Here is a 20,719-nt window from a genome sequence, read left to right on the forward strand (position 1 = left end):
CAAAGCGCTTTACAGTGAATTAGGTAGTTTTTTTAAACAGTGCAGTCACAGTTGTAATGTAGGAAACATGGCAGCCAATTTGCCCACAAACAGCAATGTAATAATGACCGGATAATGTTTTAGCGATGTTGATTGAAGGCTAAATATTGGCTCATACACTGGGGAGAATTCCCCTGATCTTCAGCCGTCAGCCATGGCTCAGTTTCTGAGTCAGGAAGTTGTGAGTTCAAGACCCACTCCAGAGACTTGAGCACAGCATCTAGGCTGATACTCCAGTGCAGTACTGAGGCAGTGCTGCACTGTCGGAGGTGCCGTCTTTCGGTTGAGGCGATTAAACCGAGGCTAGAAAAAGTGCATCGGAATTTCCCTGGTGTCCTGGGCAATATTTATCCCTCAACCACCATCTCTACCTGCTGTGTGCAATTTGGCTGCTGCATTTCCTACTCTCTCTCTCTCTCTTTTCTCTTAGGCAGTCCCTCGGAGTCGAGGATGACTTTCTTCCACACTAAAAATGAGTTCTCAGGTGACTGATGAGTCTGATGTGGAACCTACAGTCTCTAACACAGGTGGGGCAGATCGTGGTTGAAGGGACGTTGGTTGAAGGGGCGGGTGGGTGGGTGCTTGGGTTGCCGCGCGCTCCTTCCACTGTTAGCGCTCGGCCTCCACTTGCTCCCTGCGAAGAGACTCGGTGTTCGCCGCCTTCCCGGATGCTTCTCCTCCACTTTGGGCGGTCTTGGGCCAGGGATTCCCAGGTGTCAGTGGGGATGTTGCACTTTTTCAAAGAGGCTTTGAGGGTGTCCTTGAAGCGTTTCCTCTGCCCACCTGCATTTCCTACATTACAACAATGACTACACTGCAAAAGTACTTTATTGGCTTTGAAGTGCGTTGAAGAGTTTGGAAAAGGTGCTATATAAATGTCTTTTTTTCTTCTAAATAGTGCCATGGGATCTTATATGCCCAACTGAGAGAAGGTGAGGCCTTGGTTTAACCTCTCATCCGAAAGACGTCACCTGCGACAGTGCAGCACCCCCTCAGCACTGCACTGGTTGTCTGGACAGGATTGAAGCAAGGGATTTAAATAGTTTACCCGATATCTATTCTCTATTTGTAATGTGTTGCAGGATAATTGAGGAACTCTGACCTTACCTGAATAGCTAGAGATTATGCGTGAGTCGAGGTAGATTCTGTCAGCAGGCTGTTTGATGGTGGAGGTTACCACAGCCGAGCCAGGTCCTGGTGTTTATACGTCAGAGGACCCTGATTAGCGACCAGGAGCAGAAACCACTGTCTAGTTTCTCTTCTCCATAGGCCTGAGGATTGTGAGGCCAATTGTCACACCGTAGCTGCAGCTCTGGCAGGGGCCAGGCAGCTCAATGTGTGTCTGATGTTGTGCAAGATCATTGACGTTAATTAGTCCTTGGTCGGTTTGGGGGTAGAGGAGAGTTATCTCCCATGGATTACAGCTGGAAGGGCAGGGCCCCACAAAGAGGAGTGAAGTGTAGCAGAGGCAGTTTGTCCAATTTGGTTTTCTGCAGAGTGACAGCCCATTGTTGTGCGTTGGCTGTGCAGGGTCTGTAAATGTTTTGAGGAAGATTTGGTGCCTCGGGGCAATTGTGCTGATGGAGGTGCTCGGAGCCAAAGGCGGGCAGAGGAAACGTTACAATGACGCCCTCAAAGCCTCCCTGATAAAGTGCGACATCCCCACCGACACTGGGAGTCCCTGGCCAAAGACCGCCCTAAGTGGAGGAAGTGCAATCAGGAGGGCACTGAGCTCCTCGAGTGTCGTCGCCGAGAGCATGCAGAAATCAAGCGCAGGCAGCGGAAGGAGCGTGCGGCAAACCAGGCTCCCTGCCCACTCTTTCCCTCAACGACTGTCCCACCTGTAACAGAGACTGTGGTTCTCGTATTGGACTGTACAGCCACCTAAGAACTCATGGTAAGAGTGGAAGCAAATCTTCCTCGATCCCGAGGGACTGCCTATGATGATGGTTACAGGTGCTCACTCCTGGAATGAATATCCCACGTGTGAGATGTAACCAGTAGGCATTGCTTGTTGCTGTGATCTGTACACGGTAATAACATACTGCCCCTGGGTTATAGTCAGAAACAAAATCAGCCAGGGCATCCATTTCTCCTCACTGTTCAGTGTACCCTTCTGGAAGTGAGCATGTGGACACTAGCTGAGGATAGAATGGCGCTTGACGATGAGGCCCTCCATGGTCCTGCTGACAGCCATTGAACAAAGGCAAGTGTTAGAGGAGAACCAGTGAGTCAATGCGTTCAGAGATGAGGGAAGTAGAGAATAATTAGCATGGCATATATATCTATCTGTCTGCCTGTCTGCCTTCCTATCTATCTGTCTGCCTTTCTATCCATCTGTTTATATATGTATCTGTTTATATATCTGTCTATCTATCTGTCTGTATCTCTCTATCTCTCTATCTCTCTCTCTCTCTTCCACTTGGGAAGACTTTCTGGCAGGGCAACACTGTCACCTGCCATGGAGATGCCCCTGATCTCAATGGACTCTCTGGGCCTCAGTGCCATTGACATGGTGGCGAGGAGCTCCCCACCTGTGCCAACGAATGATGCCAGAGCTGGGGTGGAGCCTTGTTGCGGCAGGTGCACGGGCTGCCACAGTGGGAGGAATAAGGCAGCGTAGAACTCTCCCGTGCCGTGCTCTGAGAGCGCTCGCACAGGCTCGATCCAGCAACCATACCTCGGAGGCCCCATCTGGCAAGCATTGAATGCTGGATACTGGGACCTTGCAGGTGGGCCCTGCCTCCAGTGTTCGAACTGGGCCAATGATGGGAAACATGGCAGAGCCTCACTGATTGACCCACATATTATGCCACCAGTCCTGCTCTCCAGAAAAGGGGGGAGTTGGGGTAGGGGTAGAGAGAGTCCAGGAGTGGACTGTAAGAAAGCTGGGTTTTAGTAGATCAGATTTAATATGAAGCAGTAATCATAAAAATAAAGTCTTGCTTTATTTTATATAGATGTATGTTTAACATTAGTGGACTTTGTATTTGAAGACCCGGGTCGAATGAACTATTCGCTTGTAATCACCTTAGACACATGTCATACTCGCCTTAGGATTGGCCCGCACGGTGCAGAGGGACGAGAGGGACTGGGGTGCCGTTTGCCCCTCTCAGTGTGACCCTGGGGCACTGTGTCCAGGCTGAAGTTCTGTTCCCACCGTACGGTCTTCTCCCCAGATTGTTCTTTGAGCTCCAGCCAGGTGATGCTGGGCGCTCGGGTGGGAAAGACAAAGATCTACAGCGGTGTGTTTAGAACAAAGCTGATTTATCAAAACAAAGCTGACAATAGGTCAGTATATGAGGAATATGAGGAGCGGCGAATGTTTGTGGCGGAGGAGCAGTGAGAGATTGTGGTGGAAGTGCGACGAATGTTTGTGGCAAAGGAGCGGCGAGAGATCGTGGTGGAGGTGCGGTAAATGAGGGTACGGGGCCCAGAAGAGCCAAGGGCCCAGGGGCAGCACGGGCCAGCCCACACTGCGATATGTGCGCGCACTAGGTCCGTGCAGCAGAGCAGGTCTCCAGTCGTCCTGGTTAACCCTTGCCACTGGATAAAGGCCGAGCTCTGTCAAGCCCGTGTGGTGGCTGATGTGCAACGGTCACCACACGTTAAAAAAATCCACGCACAGGCATCTTCCACCCCCTCAATTGGAGTTCAGGACTGGAACATTGGGTCCTTCATTAAAACATCTGTGAACCCATGTGGAAGCAAGTCATCCTGGTACCAGGGACCGCCTACGATGATGATGATGATGGAGAGAGAGTCAGCACATTTCCGACTCCTGTGTGCCCCCTTGCTTCGCTGAAATTTCATGTTCAGAAAACGGTAACAAATCACAATTCAAGAGCTTTGCAAATCGCCAGTCAACAGTTAAAAAGAAAATAGAGAATTAAGACGCACAAGATAATGAACACCAGTCTGCAAAGTCTACCAATGAAATGCAGCGGAAGCACAACCAATCAAATTGCTCAACGTACTGCTTTGAAATAAAAACCTGTCTTCCACGGCTGGGTCTCACTTTTCTGCCCTGCACGAACTGTAAGCAATGTCACGGAAGGTCAGCTAGTGTATTTTTTTATATATATAGATTTTTTTTTTAAACTCACAGTTACCACAAGTCTGTCGCCCTCCAGATATCACATGCCAAATTGCAGGTGCCAAACAGTTTTGGAAAAAAGGAAAAGGAAATCTGTCATTTCATGATGGGTTCTCCAGACCAGGAGCCAGAAACGTACAAAGAGTTGCCCTGTGGTTGACGTCAATGGTTGAGAAGCAATTACCTAAATTTGTCAGGACATACCATTTCCCCACAGTGAATACTGGGAACAGTGGCCTTTAAGGGACAGGCCAGGTTAGCAACTAAATATCACAACAGCACGGCACCCTAACCCTTGAGCAATGCCACGGGGGATCTGCCAGTACATAGCACTAGCCTGGTCCCTGAAAAGTCGACTGACTGACTTCTGTTTCTCCACAGAGACTGCCTGACCTGCTGATTTTGGATTATTTCCAGCTGTACCTGTCTTTGTTTTCACTCTTCTGGTCCAGATAGATTTAGCATTTCTAATGAGCCTTTTGTACCGCCTATTTCCACCTCTGTGACATCGCCCGACTCTGCCGCTGCCTCAGTTCTTCTGCTGCTGAAACCCTCATCCATGCCTTTGTTACCTCTAGACTTGTCTCCTCCACCGCACTCCTGGCTGGACTCCCACATTCTATCCTACGTACACTTGAGGTCATCCAAAACATGGCAGCCTGTGTCCTAACTCGCACCAAGTCTCGCTCACCCACCACCCCTGTGCTCGCCGACCTACATTGGCTGCCACTTAAGCAACAACTCAATTTTAAAATTCTCATCCTTGTTTTCAAATCCCTCCATGGCCTCACCCCTCCCTATCTCTGTAACCTCCTCCAGCCCCACAACCCCCACCGCCCCCCCCGCCCTCCCGCAAGATATCTTCGCGCCTCTAATTCTCCCCTCCTGAGCATCCCTGATTATAATCACTCAACCATCGGTGGCCGTGCCTTCAACGGCCAAGGCCCTAAGCTCTGGAACTCCCTCCCTAAACCTCTTCTGTCTCTCTACCTCTCTTTCCTCCTTTAAGACGCTCCTTGAAACCTTTTTGACCAACCTTTTTGTCATCTGCCCTAAAAGCCCCTGATATGGCTCGGTGTCAAATTTTGTTTTACAGCGCTCCTGTGAAGCATCTTGGGATGTTTTACTATGTTAAGGGAGCTATGTAAACACAAGTTGTTGTTGTTGCTGCCTGTTGGTGGCACCACTGTTTAAAGAACGTTTCTGCTCTCAGCAGCGACACAGACAGTCTGCTTATGGTACTGCAGGACTCTTGCCCCAACTCTGCAATATACTGTTCATAGTAAATGTTACATAGTCCTCCCTTGCTCAGTCCAAAGACTGTTTTATGTGGAGCTAGTCTGAAATATAAAGTGTTCCACATTGTTGTTGTGTAACTGACAGATAATTGAGGTAACAGGAGCTATGCACGGGCCATGATCTCGACTGTAAACCTGGGAACTAGCTCTCCCAGTGGCTCCGTTTGGTAAGTGCACTTATATGTTGTGCGACCGAGTCGTACACACTAGGAAGGACACAGGTTTGATCCATGGTCTGTGCTGTATTAACTGATTTCAGTCGAGTCTGCGTTAGGGGACACTGTAGTTGGCTTCATTGTTTCCCGAGGGGAAAAAACGGCCGGGATTCCTGTTCCTGACTGTTGACCTGTAGTGGTTGTTAGAGAGTATGGACATGGAGTGGGGCCGAGATTAGGTTTGGTCAGATAGCCTCCTGACGCTGTGTAGACTCACACATGAAGAGTGGTTGTGTGAAAGAGGCAGTGAAAGTGCCGTTGATGTCTGTGAGTTAGGAGAAGTGGTTACTATATTGGTGAGGTGGGGCAGACTGTACTTTATGTGTGGTTTCAATGTGGACAGCACACTGTTGCTGTACTATAACACACATATCATTAATAAAGAAAGAAAGACGGATTTATATAGCACCTTTCACGACCACCAGATGTCTCAAAACGCTTTACAGCCAACAAAGTACTTTTGGAGTGTAGTCACTGTTGTAATGTGGGAAAAGCGGCAGCCAATTTGCGCACAGCAAGCTCCCACAAACAGCAATGTGATAATGACCAGATAATCTGTTTTTGTTACGTTGATTGCGGGATAAATATTTTCCAGATTATAGGCAGTCCTTCGAATCGAGGATGACTTGCTTCCACGTCAAAAAGTTCACAGGTGTGTTTCAATGAAGGACCTAAAATTCCAGATCCCGAACTAAATCTCGAAGGGTGGAAGATGCCTGTGCTTGGATTTTTTTAACGTGTGGTGACCGTTGCACACCAGCCACCACACGGGCTTGACAGAGCTAGGTCTTGGTACAGTGGCAAGGGTTAAGCAAGACGACTGGAGACCAGCTCTGCTGCACGGGCCTAGTGCACACACATATCGCAGTGTGGGCTGGTCCGTGCTGCCCCTGGGCCCTCGCCTCTTCTGGGCCCCGAACTCTCGCCTCTCCTGGGCCCCGATCACGTCCCTCTACAATCTCTCGCCGCTCCTTCGCCCCGACCTCGCCGCTCCTGCTGTACCTGCCCACGCTCCAATCACCGACCTGGATCTTGGTGACATCCAGTCCAGTCGCCCTCTTCGCTGCTGTTGCTCTCCTGCTGCAGCACGTGCTGCTCCCTGGAGTGGTGCACCGCCACACTGCTCCTTCCACTCCCCGGCCTGCCCCGATGGTGCTCGGGAGCCGCACAGACTGCTGGACCAGGCCACCAGTATCCGGAAGGATTTTCCAGAAAACCGGGGATAACTCCCCTGCTCAGCCATGGGGTCTTTTACGTCCACTTGAGAAGGCAGATGGGGCCTCGGTTTAACATCTCATCCGAAAGACGGCACCTCCAACAATGCAGCGCTCCCTCAGCACTGCACTGGAGTATCAGCCTAGATTTATGTGCTCAAGTCCCTGGAGTGGACCATAACCTTCTGACTCAGAGGCGAGAGTGCTACTCACTGAGCCACGACTGACACTGTGAATGGCTAATAGCGGACATAAAAACGAGATGCAGTAAATCTGTAACACCATGCTCAGTTCCGCATAACCTGCTGAAAACCTTACATCCATTTGATCTCACAGTAGAAGTCCATCAGTCACAGGAACATCAGGAGCAGGAGGAGGCCATTCAGCCCCTCCGGCCTGCTCCGCCATTCAATCAGATCATGGCTGATTTGCACCACGACTCAATTTTCCTGCCTTTGCTCCATAATCCCTCGATATCCTTACCCAAAAACAAATCATCGACCTCAGTCATGAAAGCTCCAGTTGACTCAGCATCCACAGCCTTTTGCGGGAGAGAATACCAGATTTCTACTTCCCTTTGTGTGAAATTGTGCTTCCCGATTTCGCTGCTATATGGCCTGGCTCTAATTTTAAGATTATGTCCCCTTGATCTTGATTCCTCCACCAGAGGAAATAGTTTCACCGTATCTACCCTTTTAGTATTCTAAATACCTCGATTAGATCAGCTCTCAACCTTCCATACTCAAGGGAATACAGACCCAAGTCGCAGGCTGTGATCTACAGACACAGTGCCTTGCTTGGTCAGCTTGTCTGTCAGTCAGTGGCTCAGTGGGTAGTACACTGACCTCTGAGTCGGAGGGTTGTGGGTTCAAGTCCCACCGGGCGTCTCAAAGTGCTTTACAGCCAATGAATTACTTTTGGAGTGCAGTCACTGTTGTAATGTGGGAAACGCGGCAGGTTTGCACACAACAAGCTTCCACAAACAGCAATGTGATAATGACCAGATAATCTGTTATTGTTAGGTTGATTGAGGGAGAAATATTGGCCAGGACACCATGGATAATTCCCCTTCTCTTCTTCGAAATAGTGCCATGGGATCTTTTATGGCCACCTGAGAGAGCAGGTGGGACCTCTGTTTAACATCTCATCTGAGAGACAGCACCTCCGACAGTGCAGCGCTCCCTCAGCACTGCACTGGAGTGTCAGCCTAGATTTTTGTGCTCAAGTCCCTGGAGTGGGGCTTGAACCCACAAACCTTCTGACCCAGAGGCCAGAGTGCTGCCCACTGAGCCACAGCCGACACGTAGCGTCAAAGGGGCGCTGCTAAACGATCGGAAGAGAGATGAGGAAGATGTTGAAGTCTGGTAATTCGTTGATGTTAAGCTTGAGTTTTAAAAACCGCTGGATTGTAGGGGGAAGGGAAGACTGAAGGGGATGAGTAGCGCCACAGTATTGAGGTCCTGCTAAACAATGAGTGGGAGGAGGGTCTGGCGCAATGAGCAATATTTCCTCTAAGCTGTGCGGCTGTGCAGCACTCTAGAGGTCCCGTGCAGCCAGTGAGCCGTCCTTTAATGCAAATTTTGAAAGGCCCACGCAGCCCCTTAAGGGAAAAATTGACAACTTGATTTTATTGCTGTGAAAATGCAGAGACAGGAAAGAATGATTAGGACAGGGTCTGTGTAATTTGGGAGGAATAAGAGAAAAGTCCAGAGGAGAAATTACCATGGAAGTATTGATAAACTAAAGACAGTAAATGATTGCAGCGGTGGGAGTGAGGAAGGGTTGGACTTGAGAGGTGAGAGGGAGGAGTTTCATATCAGACAACAAGTCCCGTGCAGGAACAGGCTGAATGGCTCTCTCCTGTTCTGATGAGTGGGTTTAGAAGAGTCTGCCCCGATATGGGAGCGGCATTGCAGGTTTGGACGGAGTGCTTTTTTTTAGGGAGCTAAGGAGAAAAGGATTGCTTGCTGCAAAACGACTGCAACTTAAGGTTTTTGTTTTTCTTCCACAGTTGCCATGGCTGAGCCGCGGTTCAACAATCCGTATTTCTGGCCTCCACCAACCACAATGTCAAGCCAGGTACGAGTGAGTAGACACCACGTTAAAGAACGTAACGCTGTCAGACATTCAGGCACAGGGTGACATTTTGAGCTCAGGGTAGTTTTATATTTGAGGAATGCGTCGCCCTAGAAAATGTTGCTTGCATTTTGATGTCGGTGGTTCTTTACAGTGTTTGCAACGGCCCACCCCCTATTTTGAAATTAAATTGGGGAGGGGGTTGGGGGGGCGGGGGAGACATGTGTGCCCCAATGGGTTAGACACTAGGGGGGAGAATTTTGGTCGCGCCTCAGTTGGGGCGGTGTCCCGGGATGGAGCGGTAAATTTTATGCCAGCAAATGGTTTGCGTCTGCCGCGGCAAAATTCATCAGCTGGGCCCTGAGTTTGGAGCGGGCGCTGAGAGAGACATTGCACACCTCTTTTAGGGCGCTAGGCCGGCTGAACATGGGAAAATCCCAAACTAAACAGTTGGCCTTGGAGCGCCAGAACAGAGGCCTGGGGGAGGAAAGAAAACCTGAATAAAACCCATCAGAAACATTCCCAATACATAACTCAACATAACATAAATCGCAAAAAAAAACTTTAACAAAACAATCACACTTACCTGAGGTCGGCATTACTAACCTCACTGCAGCCGCGACAGCTTGGGATGCCTGCTTCCGCGGGCCGTCCCACCAGGGGGCGCGACGGAGCGCAAAGGGTCAGGCAGTAGCCAACAATCGAGCTGGTGTAGCGACCAGGGACGTTGCACACTGGCTCGCCACTTCCAGGCGGTAATGCTCTGCGTCCCGTCGATACCTGCACCAAATGTCCCAGCGGGGCGCTGGAAGCTGGCGGCGCGGACGCAAGTGCCTCCGGGGCACTAAGAGGAGCGGCAGAAGACTAAATGTCCACCCCTGGCTTTTCACCCATGGGAACTGGGTGTAAATCTAGCCCAGGCTGATGGGATCAAAGTCTCCCCTGTGTGGGCTGAAAGGGGTCCTCTGTTACATGGGCAGTGTCAACCCAGATCCCAGTAACCTCAGCAAAATGCTGCGCTCCCTCGGCACTAATGGGCACTAAATTGCCAATTGCTCTCAGAGAGAGCACAGGCCAGCTGGTGTGGGAAATCACAATTGGTGAACTGGTTTGGTGGGAGCCACTCTATCGAGGGTGGGGTGAATGTACACTTGTTTGTTCGGAATAGAGGGAACCCAACTCTGCATCTACCTAATCTGGGAACTGCATGATCTGGCACTGGGTGCCTGAAATGGAAATGGATCCCTTCCCCAGTACTGACATGTTCATGTTACCTCATGGGAGTATGTCCATTCACTTGTGAAGAAGGCCCTCACCATCCAAGAACTAATTGTGGATGATTGCATTGACATCATGGCCTCGATAGAAACTTGGTTGAGGGGCGATGACACCTTCCCCCGAAATGAAGCCTCCCCACCTGGCTATACCTTCCACCACTTGCCCTGCTCAGATCGTCATCGTGACAGTGTGGCTCTCATCACCAAATCATGCCTTGGCCTGTCCCCTATTCCTCTAACACTTTTTCTCCTCCTTTTGAGCATCTCACCTTGTTCCACCCCTCTCACCTCTCCTTTAAAATCCTCGTTCTCTACCGCCTACCCACGTACCATGAAAATGTTCTCACCGAGATATCTTCACCGCTTTCCTCCCTCAGCCTCTGGACCGAGCAACTTCTCATCCTCGGTGATTTCAACCTTCATCTCAATTCATCATGCTCGCTCTCCTCTGACTTCACTGCTCTCCTATTCTCCCATAATCTCTCCCTCCATGTAAACTCCCCATCCAATATTCACGGCCACCCTCTCGATCTTGCCATCTCTCATGGCCTCGCTACTCCCATTGCGTCAATCACAGATCAGGCCATTTCTGATCACTGCCTTGTATCGCTCTCTACCCACAGCCCCCTCCCCCACTCCCAACCGCACTTCCTTCTGTGTCCGTCCCTGGAAAAAGCTCTCTCCCAATTCACTTCCAACTGTACTTTTAAAATCCCAAGTGTCTATCCTTTGGCCCTCCATTCACCACCACATTTCTGCAGCCACCGATCACAGCCTAAACCCCATCTTTGATGCTCTGATCCCCATTAAAACCATTATTTTATCTCCCCCTGGCCAATCCCCCTGGTACAGCCCTCATTTCCGCTCCCTTCCATGGATATGGCGGACAACAGGTTGAGCCATTCACCGCCAGATCTGGCTGGACCACATAAAGAACATAAGAAATAGGAGTAGGAGTAGGCCACCTGGCCCCTCGAGCCTGCTCCGCCATTTAATAAGATCGCGGCTGATCTGATCATGGACTCAGCTCCACTTCCCTGCCCGCTCCACATAACCCTTTATTCCCTTTATCGCTCAAAAATCTGTCTATCTCCGCCTTAAATATATTCATTGACCCAGCCTCCACAGCTCTCTGGGGCAGAGAATTCCATAGATTTACAATCCACTGAGAGAAGAAATTCCTCCTCATCTCAGTTTTAAATGGGCGGCCCCTTATTTTGAGACTATGTCCCCTAGTTTTAGTTTCCCCTATGAGTGGAAATATCCTCTCTGCATCCACCTTGTCGAGCCCCCTCATTATCTTATATGTTTCGATAAGATCAACTCTCATTTTTCTGAACTCCAATGAGTATAGGCCCAACCTATTCAACCTATCTTCATAAGTCAACCCCCTCATCTCCGGAATCAACCTAGTGAACCTTCTCTCAACAGCCTCCAATGCAAGTATATCCTTCCTTAAATACGGAGACCAAAACTGTATGCAGTACTATAGGTGTGGCCTCACCAATACCCTGTACAGTTACTTTATACTCTACCCCCTTGCAATAAAGGCCAACATTCCATTTGCCTTCCGGGCATTATCAGGTCCTACTCTCGTCTGCCAAAACTGCTCACTATTCCAGGATCATCCTGGAATGCAAAGATAACCCCCGGCTTCTTTTCTCCACTGCTAACCGTCTTCTTAAACCCCTCACCCCCGACAACGTGTGAGGAGCTCATGGCCTTCTTAGTCACTAAGATTGAGACCATCCATGCAGCCGCCTCTGCCACTTCTCTTCTTTCCCCGAGCCCACCAGACCAAACCTCCTCTAAGATTCCCCCTACCCTAGCCCCGAACTCGCACCTTTCTGCAGTTTCTCTCCTATCTCCCCTCATGCCCTCTCCGAGCTCATCATGTGCAAGAGAACCACTTCCTGCTCCCTTGACCCTATTCCTCGAAACTGCTGACCACCCAACTTCCCTTCCTGGCTCCTAATGTTAGCTGATATTGTTAGCAGTTCTCCCTCCTCAGGTACTGTCCCACCCTCCTTCAAATCTGCTGTTATCACTCCTCTCCTCAAAAAAACATTCCTTGGCCTCCTCCGTCCTTGCAAGCTACCGCCCCATCTCCAAACTCCCGTTCCTCTCCAAAGTCCTTGAATGTGTTATGGCCTCCCATATCCGTGCCCATCTTTCCCGGAACCCCATGTTTGAATCCCGCCAATCCGGTTTCCGCCCCTGACACAGTACAAAATGGCTCTTATCAAAGTCACAAATGACATCCTATGCGACTGTGACAAAGGTAACCTATCCCTCCTCATCCTTCTGCAGCCTTTGACACGGTTGACCACTCTATTCTTCTCCAATGCTGATCCACCATCGTCCAGCTGGGTGGGACTGCACTTGCCTGGTTCCATTCTTATCTATCTAATCATAGCCAGAAAATCACCTCCAGTGGATTCTCTTCCCACTCCCGCATCGTTCCCTCTGGTGTCCCCCAAGGATCTATCCTTGGCCCGCTCCTATTTCTCTCTTGGTAACATCATCCAAAAACACAGTGTCAGTTTCTACATGGACGCTGACGACACCCAGCTCTACCTCACCACCACTTCCCTCGACCCCTCCACTCTCTAAATTGTCAGGCTGCTTGTCCGACATCCACTACTGGATGAGCAGAAATTTCCTCCAACTAACTATTAGGAAAACCGAAGCCACAAATCCATTAACCAAACCACTGACTCCATCCCTCTCTATGGCAACTGTCTGAGGCGGAACCAGGTTCTCAACCTTGGTGTCATATTTGACCTCAAAATGAGCTTTCGACCACATATCCAGGCCATAACTAAGTCCCCTATTTGCACTTCTGTAACATCGTCCAACTCCGCCCCTGCCTCAGCTCATCTGCTGCTGAAACCCTCATCCAAGCCTTTGTTACCTCTAGACTTGCCGATTCCAACGCACTCCTGGCTGGCCTCCCACATTCTACCCTACGTAAACTTAAGGTCATGCAAAACTCGGCTGCCCGTGTCCTAACTTGCATCAAGTCCCGTTCACCCATCACCCCTGTGCTCGCTGACCTACATTGGCTCCCAGTTAAGCAACACCTCGATTTTAAAATTCTCATCCTTGTTTACAAATCCCTCCATGGCCTCGCCCCTCCCCATCTCTGTATCTTCCTCCAGCCCCACAACCCTACGAGATATCTATGCTCTAATTCTGCCTTCTTGAGCATCCCCGATTATAATCGTTCCACCATAGGTATCCGTGTCTTCAGCTGCCAAGGCCTTAAACTCTAGAACTCCCTCCTGAAACCTGCCCGCCTCTTTATCCCTCTTTCCTCCTTTAAGACGCTCCTTAAAACCTCCCTCTCATCTACCCTAATATCTCCTTATGTGGCTCGGTGTCAAATTTTTCTTACCCTCCTGTAAAGCGTCTTGGGATGTTTTACTACGTTAAAGGCGCTATATAAATACAAGTTGTTGTTGTTATTGATGAGCATAAAATCATACAAACAAAACAATTAATTCTGCTCGCCGTTCTTTTAGGTTCCAGTGTACCATTTGTTGGGCAAGTATATGCTCTGCCAACGTTCCCTGTAAAGGTACATTGTGAGGTTCAGACTAGCCTCTTGGGGATCTCTGTCCATGTGGGGAAGGCCATGGAGAGCACAGCATGTGCCACCCAGCCAATGTGCAGTACCCAACAGGTGTCACCACACCATGCCAAAGCATGGTTGTTCGCAAAGAGGCAGAAAGATCACACCAGTCATTTACGGGTCACTCTAGTGCCCCCTAATGGCCAGCTTCATTGGCAGAAGCCGCGAGGTAATCACCTTCCCATCTGTGTGGCTGCAGAGGATGCGCCAAGCAGGGACACACACCCAAGAGGGGGGAAAAATAGCACAAAAATAACTTGTTTTATTTCCTTGAAACTGCCCAGAGACAGGAAGTTCTTGCATTCCGTGGAACGTTCCCTCCCAGCTGTGGAATGTTCTGACAAACCCGAATCTGAAAGACTTTTACTGCCATTCTAACTCTTGTCACTAAACTGCAAGATGATAAGTGCGGTGTTCAGATTGAGAAAAGTAAAAGGAAGAAAGATCTTGCATTTATATAGCGCCTTTCTCGGCCTCAGGATGTCCCAACGTGCTTCACAGTCAATAAAATACAATTAAAGATGCAGCTCCCCCTGTGGCTCATTCGGTAAATGCACCAAATTGGAACTTGGAACTTGGAGCCAACGACTGCTGGACGGACCACCGCCTAATCCGCTCTGTAATCAATGTTAATGTAGCCCCAAAGCGGTGATGGCAGCAGAAGCAATGCCGCAGAAAAATCAATGCCGGGGCACTCAAAGACCCAGCTAAGAGAGCCCTATACAGCCAGTGCCTCACTGCCAGCCTGGCGACCCTCGCTTACCCCGAGACGCAGAGTGCCCACAGCGCCTGGTCTGCCCTCCAGAGCACCATAACCAGTGCCTGCGAAGAGACGCTCGGTCCCGCAACCAGGAAACACCAGGACTGGTTTGATGAGAATGACCAGGAGATCCAGGAGCCAATAAACCGCAAGCGCAGGGCATTTCTGAACCTAAAGCAACAACCCAACTTAGGAGTGGCAAAGCAGCTCTACAGACGGCTAAAGGCCGAGGTCCAACAAAAAACCCGCTACCTAAAGAATAGACGGTGGGTGGAGAAAGCACAGGAGATTCAGCAGCTGGCCGACAGCCATGACGTGCGAGGATTCTTCACCACAGTTAAGTCCACCTACGGCCCAAGCACCGAAGGCCCAACTCCACTGCTGGCCAAGGACGGGGAGACACTCATTAAGGACACCGAAGCAGTCAGGGCCCGCAGAAAGGAGCACTTCAAAGATCTTCTTAATCGAGACTCTGCCTTTGACATGAGTGTTCTCGACTCCATCCCGCAGCACCACCATCTCAGCAAAATCCCAGCCCTGCACGTGGTAGAAAAGGCCATCCATCAGCTCAACAACAACAAGGCATCAGAGCAGATGGAATCCCCGCTTGGGGCACTAAAGTATGGCGGAGAGGCACTATTGGCTCGAATGCATGACCTCCTCTCTCATCTGGAAGGAGGAGTGCATGCCTGGAGATCTCAGATGCCGTAATCGTGACCATCTTTAAAAAAGGGGACAAGTCTGACTTCAGCAATTACAGAGGAATCTCCCTGTTGTCGGCCACTGGGAAAGTCATCACTGGATTCCTCCTCAACCGTCTTCTCCCTGTGGCTGAAGAGCTCCTCTCAGAGTCACAATGCGGTTTCCGTCCACTATGGGGTACAACGGACATGATCTTCACGGCGTGACAACTGCAAGAGAAATGCAGGGAACAGCATCAACCCTTGTACATGGCCGCCTTTGACCTCGCAAAGGCCTTTGACACTGTTAACCACGAGGGACTATGGAGCATCCTCCTCCGTTTCGCATTCCCAAAAGTTTGTCGCCATTCTCCACCTGCTCCACGACGACATCCAAGCCATGATCCTGACCAATGGATCCACCATAGCCCCAATCCACGTCTGGACCGGAGTCACGCAGGGCTGCATCATCGCGCCAACCCTCTTCTCAATCTTCCTCGCTGCAATGCTCCAGCTCACGCTCAACAAACTCCCCGCTGGAGAAAAACTAAACAGTAGAACCAGTGGGAACCTGTTCAACCTTCGTCGCCTCCAGGCCAGATCCAAGACCGTCCCATCCTCTGTCATCGAACTACAGTATACGGATGACACTTGTGTCTGTGCACAGTCAGAGGCTGAACTCTAAGCCATCATCAACATCTTCACCGAGGCATACAAAAGCATGGGCCTTACACTAAACATTCGTAAGGCAAAGGTCCTCCACCAACCTGACCCCGCCACACAGCACTGCCCCCCCCCCCCCCCCCCGGTCACCAAAATCCACGGGCGCAGCCTTGGACAACGTGGACCACTTTCCAAACCTCGAGAGCCCATTATCAGCAAGGGCAGACATCGACGACAAGGTCCAACACCGCCTCAAGTGCGCCAGTGCAGCCTTCGGTCGCCTGTGGAAGAGAGTGTTTGAAGACCAGGACCTCAAATCTGGCACCAAGCTTATGGTCTACAGGGCAGTAGTGATACCCGCCCTCCTATACGGCTCAGAGACATGGACCATATATAGTAGACACCGCAAAATGCTGGAGAAATACCACCAACTCTGTCTCCGCTCGATCCTGCAAATCCCCTGGAAGGATGGATGCACCAACGTCAGTGTTCTCGATCAGGCCAACATTCCCAACATCGAAGCATTGATCACACTCGACCAGCTCCGTTGGGCGGGCCACATTGTCCATATGCCCGACACAAGACTCCCAAAGCAAGCGCTCTACTTGGAATTCCTACACGGCAAGAGATCCCCAGGTGGGCAGAGGAAACGTTTCAGGAACACCCTCAAAGCCTCCCTGATAAAGTGTAACATCCTCACCAACACTGGGAATCCCTGGCCAAAGACCGCCCTAAGGAGGAAGAGCATCCGGGAGGGCGCTGAGCAGCTCGAGTCTCGTCGCCAAGAGCATGCAGAAAGCAAACGCAGACAGCGGAAGGAGTGTGCAGCAAACCAGACTCCCCACCCACCCTTTCCTTCAATGACTACCTGTCCCACCTGTGACAGAGACTTTAGTTCCTGTATTGGACTGTACAGTCACCTGAGAACTCACTTTTAGAGTGGAAGCAAGTCTTCCTCGATTTCGAGGGACTGCCTATGATGATGATGATGAAATGCATCAGCCATGTGGTACTGAGTCGTAGCGACTCCCTGCTGCTGTCTGTGGTGAGTTAGCTGATTCTGGTTGGGACAGTTATTGAGGTGCTACAATTGGCTGCAGTATCCCTGGGGGGAGGGCCATCGGGAATCACCTCGGGTACTCGCTCCTGATCGCTGTCCAGTAACCTCAGCTGCAAAGTGTGGGTTCGGCCTAGCACTGGGCTTAGGGTTAAGGTGGATGTCAGGCGGGGGGGGTCACGTGCCCGCTTGAGCAAGGACCCGCAGTGTGGTGGGCGCCCAAGGACCTGTATCTCAGCACGACCTTCTGGATAGGAAGCGGGGGGAGGGGGGAAGAGAGAGAAAACGGGGAGTTTGAACTTTGACCTTAGGACAATGCGGTCAACTCCACTGACCGATACCGTTCTGGCATCAATTCCGCAGCATACTCTGTGCTCTCGGGCACCAGAGCGTGCAGGTTTATGCTCCCGGTAAACCTGTTCGGTTGTTAACATTACGCTGTCTTATTTCTTCGGTGTCTTGTCCTCCCCCCTCCTCCTCCTCCCAGCTCGATAACCTGATGCTGATCAACAAGATCAAGGAGCAGCTAATGGCGGAAAAGATCCGGCCGCCACACATGCCCCATTCGTCCATGCAGTCCCAGCAGCCTTTGCTGCTGCCGTCGACCTCGCAGAGCGGCCAATCGCCCTTGTCCATCCTGAAGCCGCAGCAACTGTCCGAGGTCCACGCGCAGGTCCCTCAGCCGGACGTGGCCCTCCATGCCAGACCTGCTACCAGTTCTGTAACAGGTATTTTGAACTGTAAGGACATTTTTTTTTCTCGCACGCTAATTTGACTCTTGTTGAACGTTAATATCTATCTGACCTGTTTCCTCAGGAGGTGAAGCGCTGCTTTGGGACACTTACTAACTGTGGGGATCCGCCTGGTTTCAGTCGTGGTCACCGTAGGCATTTGGCAAAATGGTGGCCAGGAATTTGGCAAATGGTGGCCAGGCATTTGGCAAAATGGTGGCCAGGAATTTGCAAAATGCTGGCCAGGCGCTTTCTTACGGTAATGTAGGAGCAATATTTCTATTTAAACGGGGCCTTTTTCTGTACGTGTATGTGGAAGCTGCGATAACTGGCTCTGCTGACGACATGTTCCTGGTCTACCGGAGATTGACAAAGGGGCGGGAACAGAATGTATCCCAGCTCAGGCAACATCCCACAGCCCTGAAAGCGGCCTTGCAGCACACGATGCAGGAAGGGGTGCCGACTGAAGATGGGGAGGAGGCTGCAATTGGCCCACAGGCCCCGTGACAAGTACCACCGAGATAAGACACAGAGAAATAACTGCAGGTGGAAACACCCAGCAGGTCAGTCAGCATCTGTGGAGAGGGAGAAGCAGATAAGTCAATGTTTCAGGCGAAGGCTATTCACTTGAACAGCTAACTTTTTCTCCTTTCTCCACAGACCTTGACTGACCCGCTGCCGTGGCTTGATTTCTTTCTCGGTACCACTGAGAGAAGCTTTGCTTGCCACGGAACGGTTCCACTCGCAGTTGCCGGCCAAACGGCCATTCTTCACATGTGGACCCTGACCGCGAGTGTCAGCAAAGCTGTTTGATCCCCGGTACCCGTCATCTGAGATCCAGATCTGCACATTTGCAGCAGGAGTTACTGGAAAGAGATCAGGAATGTGAACACTGGCAGATTTTACTCCCTCACCTGCCCAGGGATGCAAAGAACTTGCATTTCTATAGCGCCTTTCATGACCGCAGGACACCCTTTACAGCCAATGAAGTACTTTTCGAGTGCAGTCACTGTTGTAATGTGGGAAATGCGGCAGCCAATTGGCGCACAGCAAGCTCCCACACACAGCAATGTGACAAAGACCAGATAATCTGTTTTAGTGAATGTTGGTTGAGGGATAAATATTGGCCAGGACACTGGGGGACAACTCTTCTTCGAAATAAAGCCAGGGGATCTTTTACGTTCACCTGAGAGAGCAGACACTGCCTCGGTTTAACGTCTCCTCTGAAAGATGGCATGTTTGACAATGCAGCGCTCCCTCAGCACTGCACTGGAGTGTCAGCCTAGATTATGTGCACTAGTCCGTAGGGTGTGACTCGAATCCACCACCTTCTGACTCTTGAGGCGAGAGTGCTACCCACTGAGCCACAACTAGACCAACTATAGCACCTTGATCACCATGCCAAATGAGATCAGACCTGGGACATTGCTGGGCGAATGTGCGCTGCACCAGACACTCCATCCACTAGAGGAGCCACTGCTCCTGTTCCACAGACAGGACCTGCCAACTCTCCCATACCTGGCAGGAGACCCGTAGATTAAATCATGAGCTGCCCCCCCCACCTGAGGCCCATGATTTCAGTGGACTCTGTCACTCTCTGGAGGCAGGCCCATCCCAGCGTTCAGTGACGAAAGCCTTTATTAAAACTATTGGCCTCATCGTTTGAATAGAGGACTTTCATTCTTGCTGTGGAAGCTGGGGTAGCTCGACCTCCACGGCTCTGCCTTGCTTTCTCTGACATTTCACTTCGAGAAATCAAGAAAAGAAAGCAAGGCTTGCATTTATATAGCGCCTTTCATGACCATCGGACATCTCAAAACGCTTTACAGCCAATGAAGTACTTTTGGAGTGTAGTCACTGTTGTAATGTGGGAAAGTCAAATGGAACACAGAGTTTCAATATAAGAACAAAGAACATAAGAAATAGGAGCAGGAGTAGGCCATTTGGCCTCTCAAATCTGCTCCGCCATTCAATAAGATCATGGCTGATCTGATCATGGACTCAGCTCCACTTCCCTGCCTGCTCCCCATAACCCTTTCTGTCTATCTCCGCCTTAAATATATTCAACGACCCAGCCTCCACAGCTCTGGGGCAGAGAATTCCACAGATTTACAACCCTGAGAGAAGAAATTTCTCCTCATCTCAGTTTTAACTGGGCGGCCGCTTATTCTGAGACGATGTCCCCAGTTTTAGTTTCCCCTATGAGTGGAAATATCCTCTCTGCATCCACCTTGTCGAGCCCCCTCATTATCATAACTTTCAATAAGATCACTTCTCATTCTTCTGAACTCCAATGTGTACAGGCCCAACCTACTCAACGTACCTTCATGTCAATCCCCTCATCTCCGGAATCAACCTAGTGAACTTTCTCTGAACAGCCTCCAATGCAAGTATATCCTTCCATAAATACGGATTCCAAAACTGCATGCAGTACACCAGGTGTGGCCTCACCAATACCCTGTACAGTTGTAGCAGGACTTCTCTGCTTTTATACTCTATCCCCCTTGCTTTTATACTCTATCCCCCTTGCAATAAAGGCCAACATTCCACTTGCCTTCCTGATTACTTGCTGTACCTGTATACTAACTTTTTGTGTTTCATGCACAAGGACCCCCAGGTCCCTCTGTACTGCAGCACTTTGCAATTTTTCTCCATGAAAATTATAATTTGCTTTTCTATTATTTCTGCCAAAGTGGATAACCTCACATTTTCCCACATTATATTCCATCTGCCAAATTTTTACCCACTCACTTTGCCTATCTATATCCCTTTGCAGATTTTTTGTGTCCTCCTCACAATTTGCTTTCCCATCCATCTTTGTATCATCAGCAAATTTGGCTACATTACACTTGGTCCCTTCATCCAAGTCATTGATATATATTGTAAATAGTTGAGGACCCAGCACCGATCCCTGCAGCACACCACTAGTCACTGTTTGCCAACTGGAAAATTATCCATTTATACCGACTCTCTGTTTTC

At 50.2% G+C, this 20,719-nt stretch overlaps 1 protein-coding gene across 3 annotated transcripts in view; it reads left to right on the top strand.

Moving 5' to 3' along the window:
- Window positions 1-20,719, top strand: part of LOC139228802 (zinc finger protein 362-like) — a 76,352-nt gene that overhangs the window by 25,959 nt on the left and 29,674 nt on the right. For 2 of the 3 annotated variants that reach the window (XM_070860184.1, XM_070860186.1), the window contains exons 2-3: window positions 8,874-8,941; window positions 17,497-17,737. In XM_070860184.1, the coding sequence (XP_070716285.1) occupies window positions 8,879-8,941; window positions 17,497-17,737 (304 nt within the window). In that variant the 5' untranslated portion in view covers window positions 8,874-8,878. Of the gene's footprint in view, window positions 1-8,873; window positions 8,942-17,496; window positions 17,750-20,719 lie in introns of all 3 variants that reach the window. The other variant, XM_070860185.1, reaches the window with a different exon arrangement.

The sequence above is a fragment of the Pristiophorus japonicus genome, chromosome 18, assembly GCF_044704955.1.
Source record: "Pristiophorus japonicus isolate sPriJap1 chromosome 18, sPriJap1.hap1, whole genome shotgun sequence".
Lineage (NCBI taxonomy): Eukaryota > Metazoa > Chordata > Chondrichthyes > Pristiophoridae > Pristiophorus > Pristiophorus japonicus.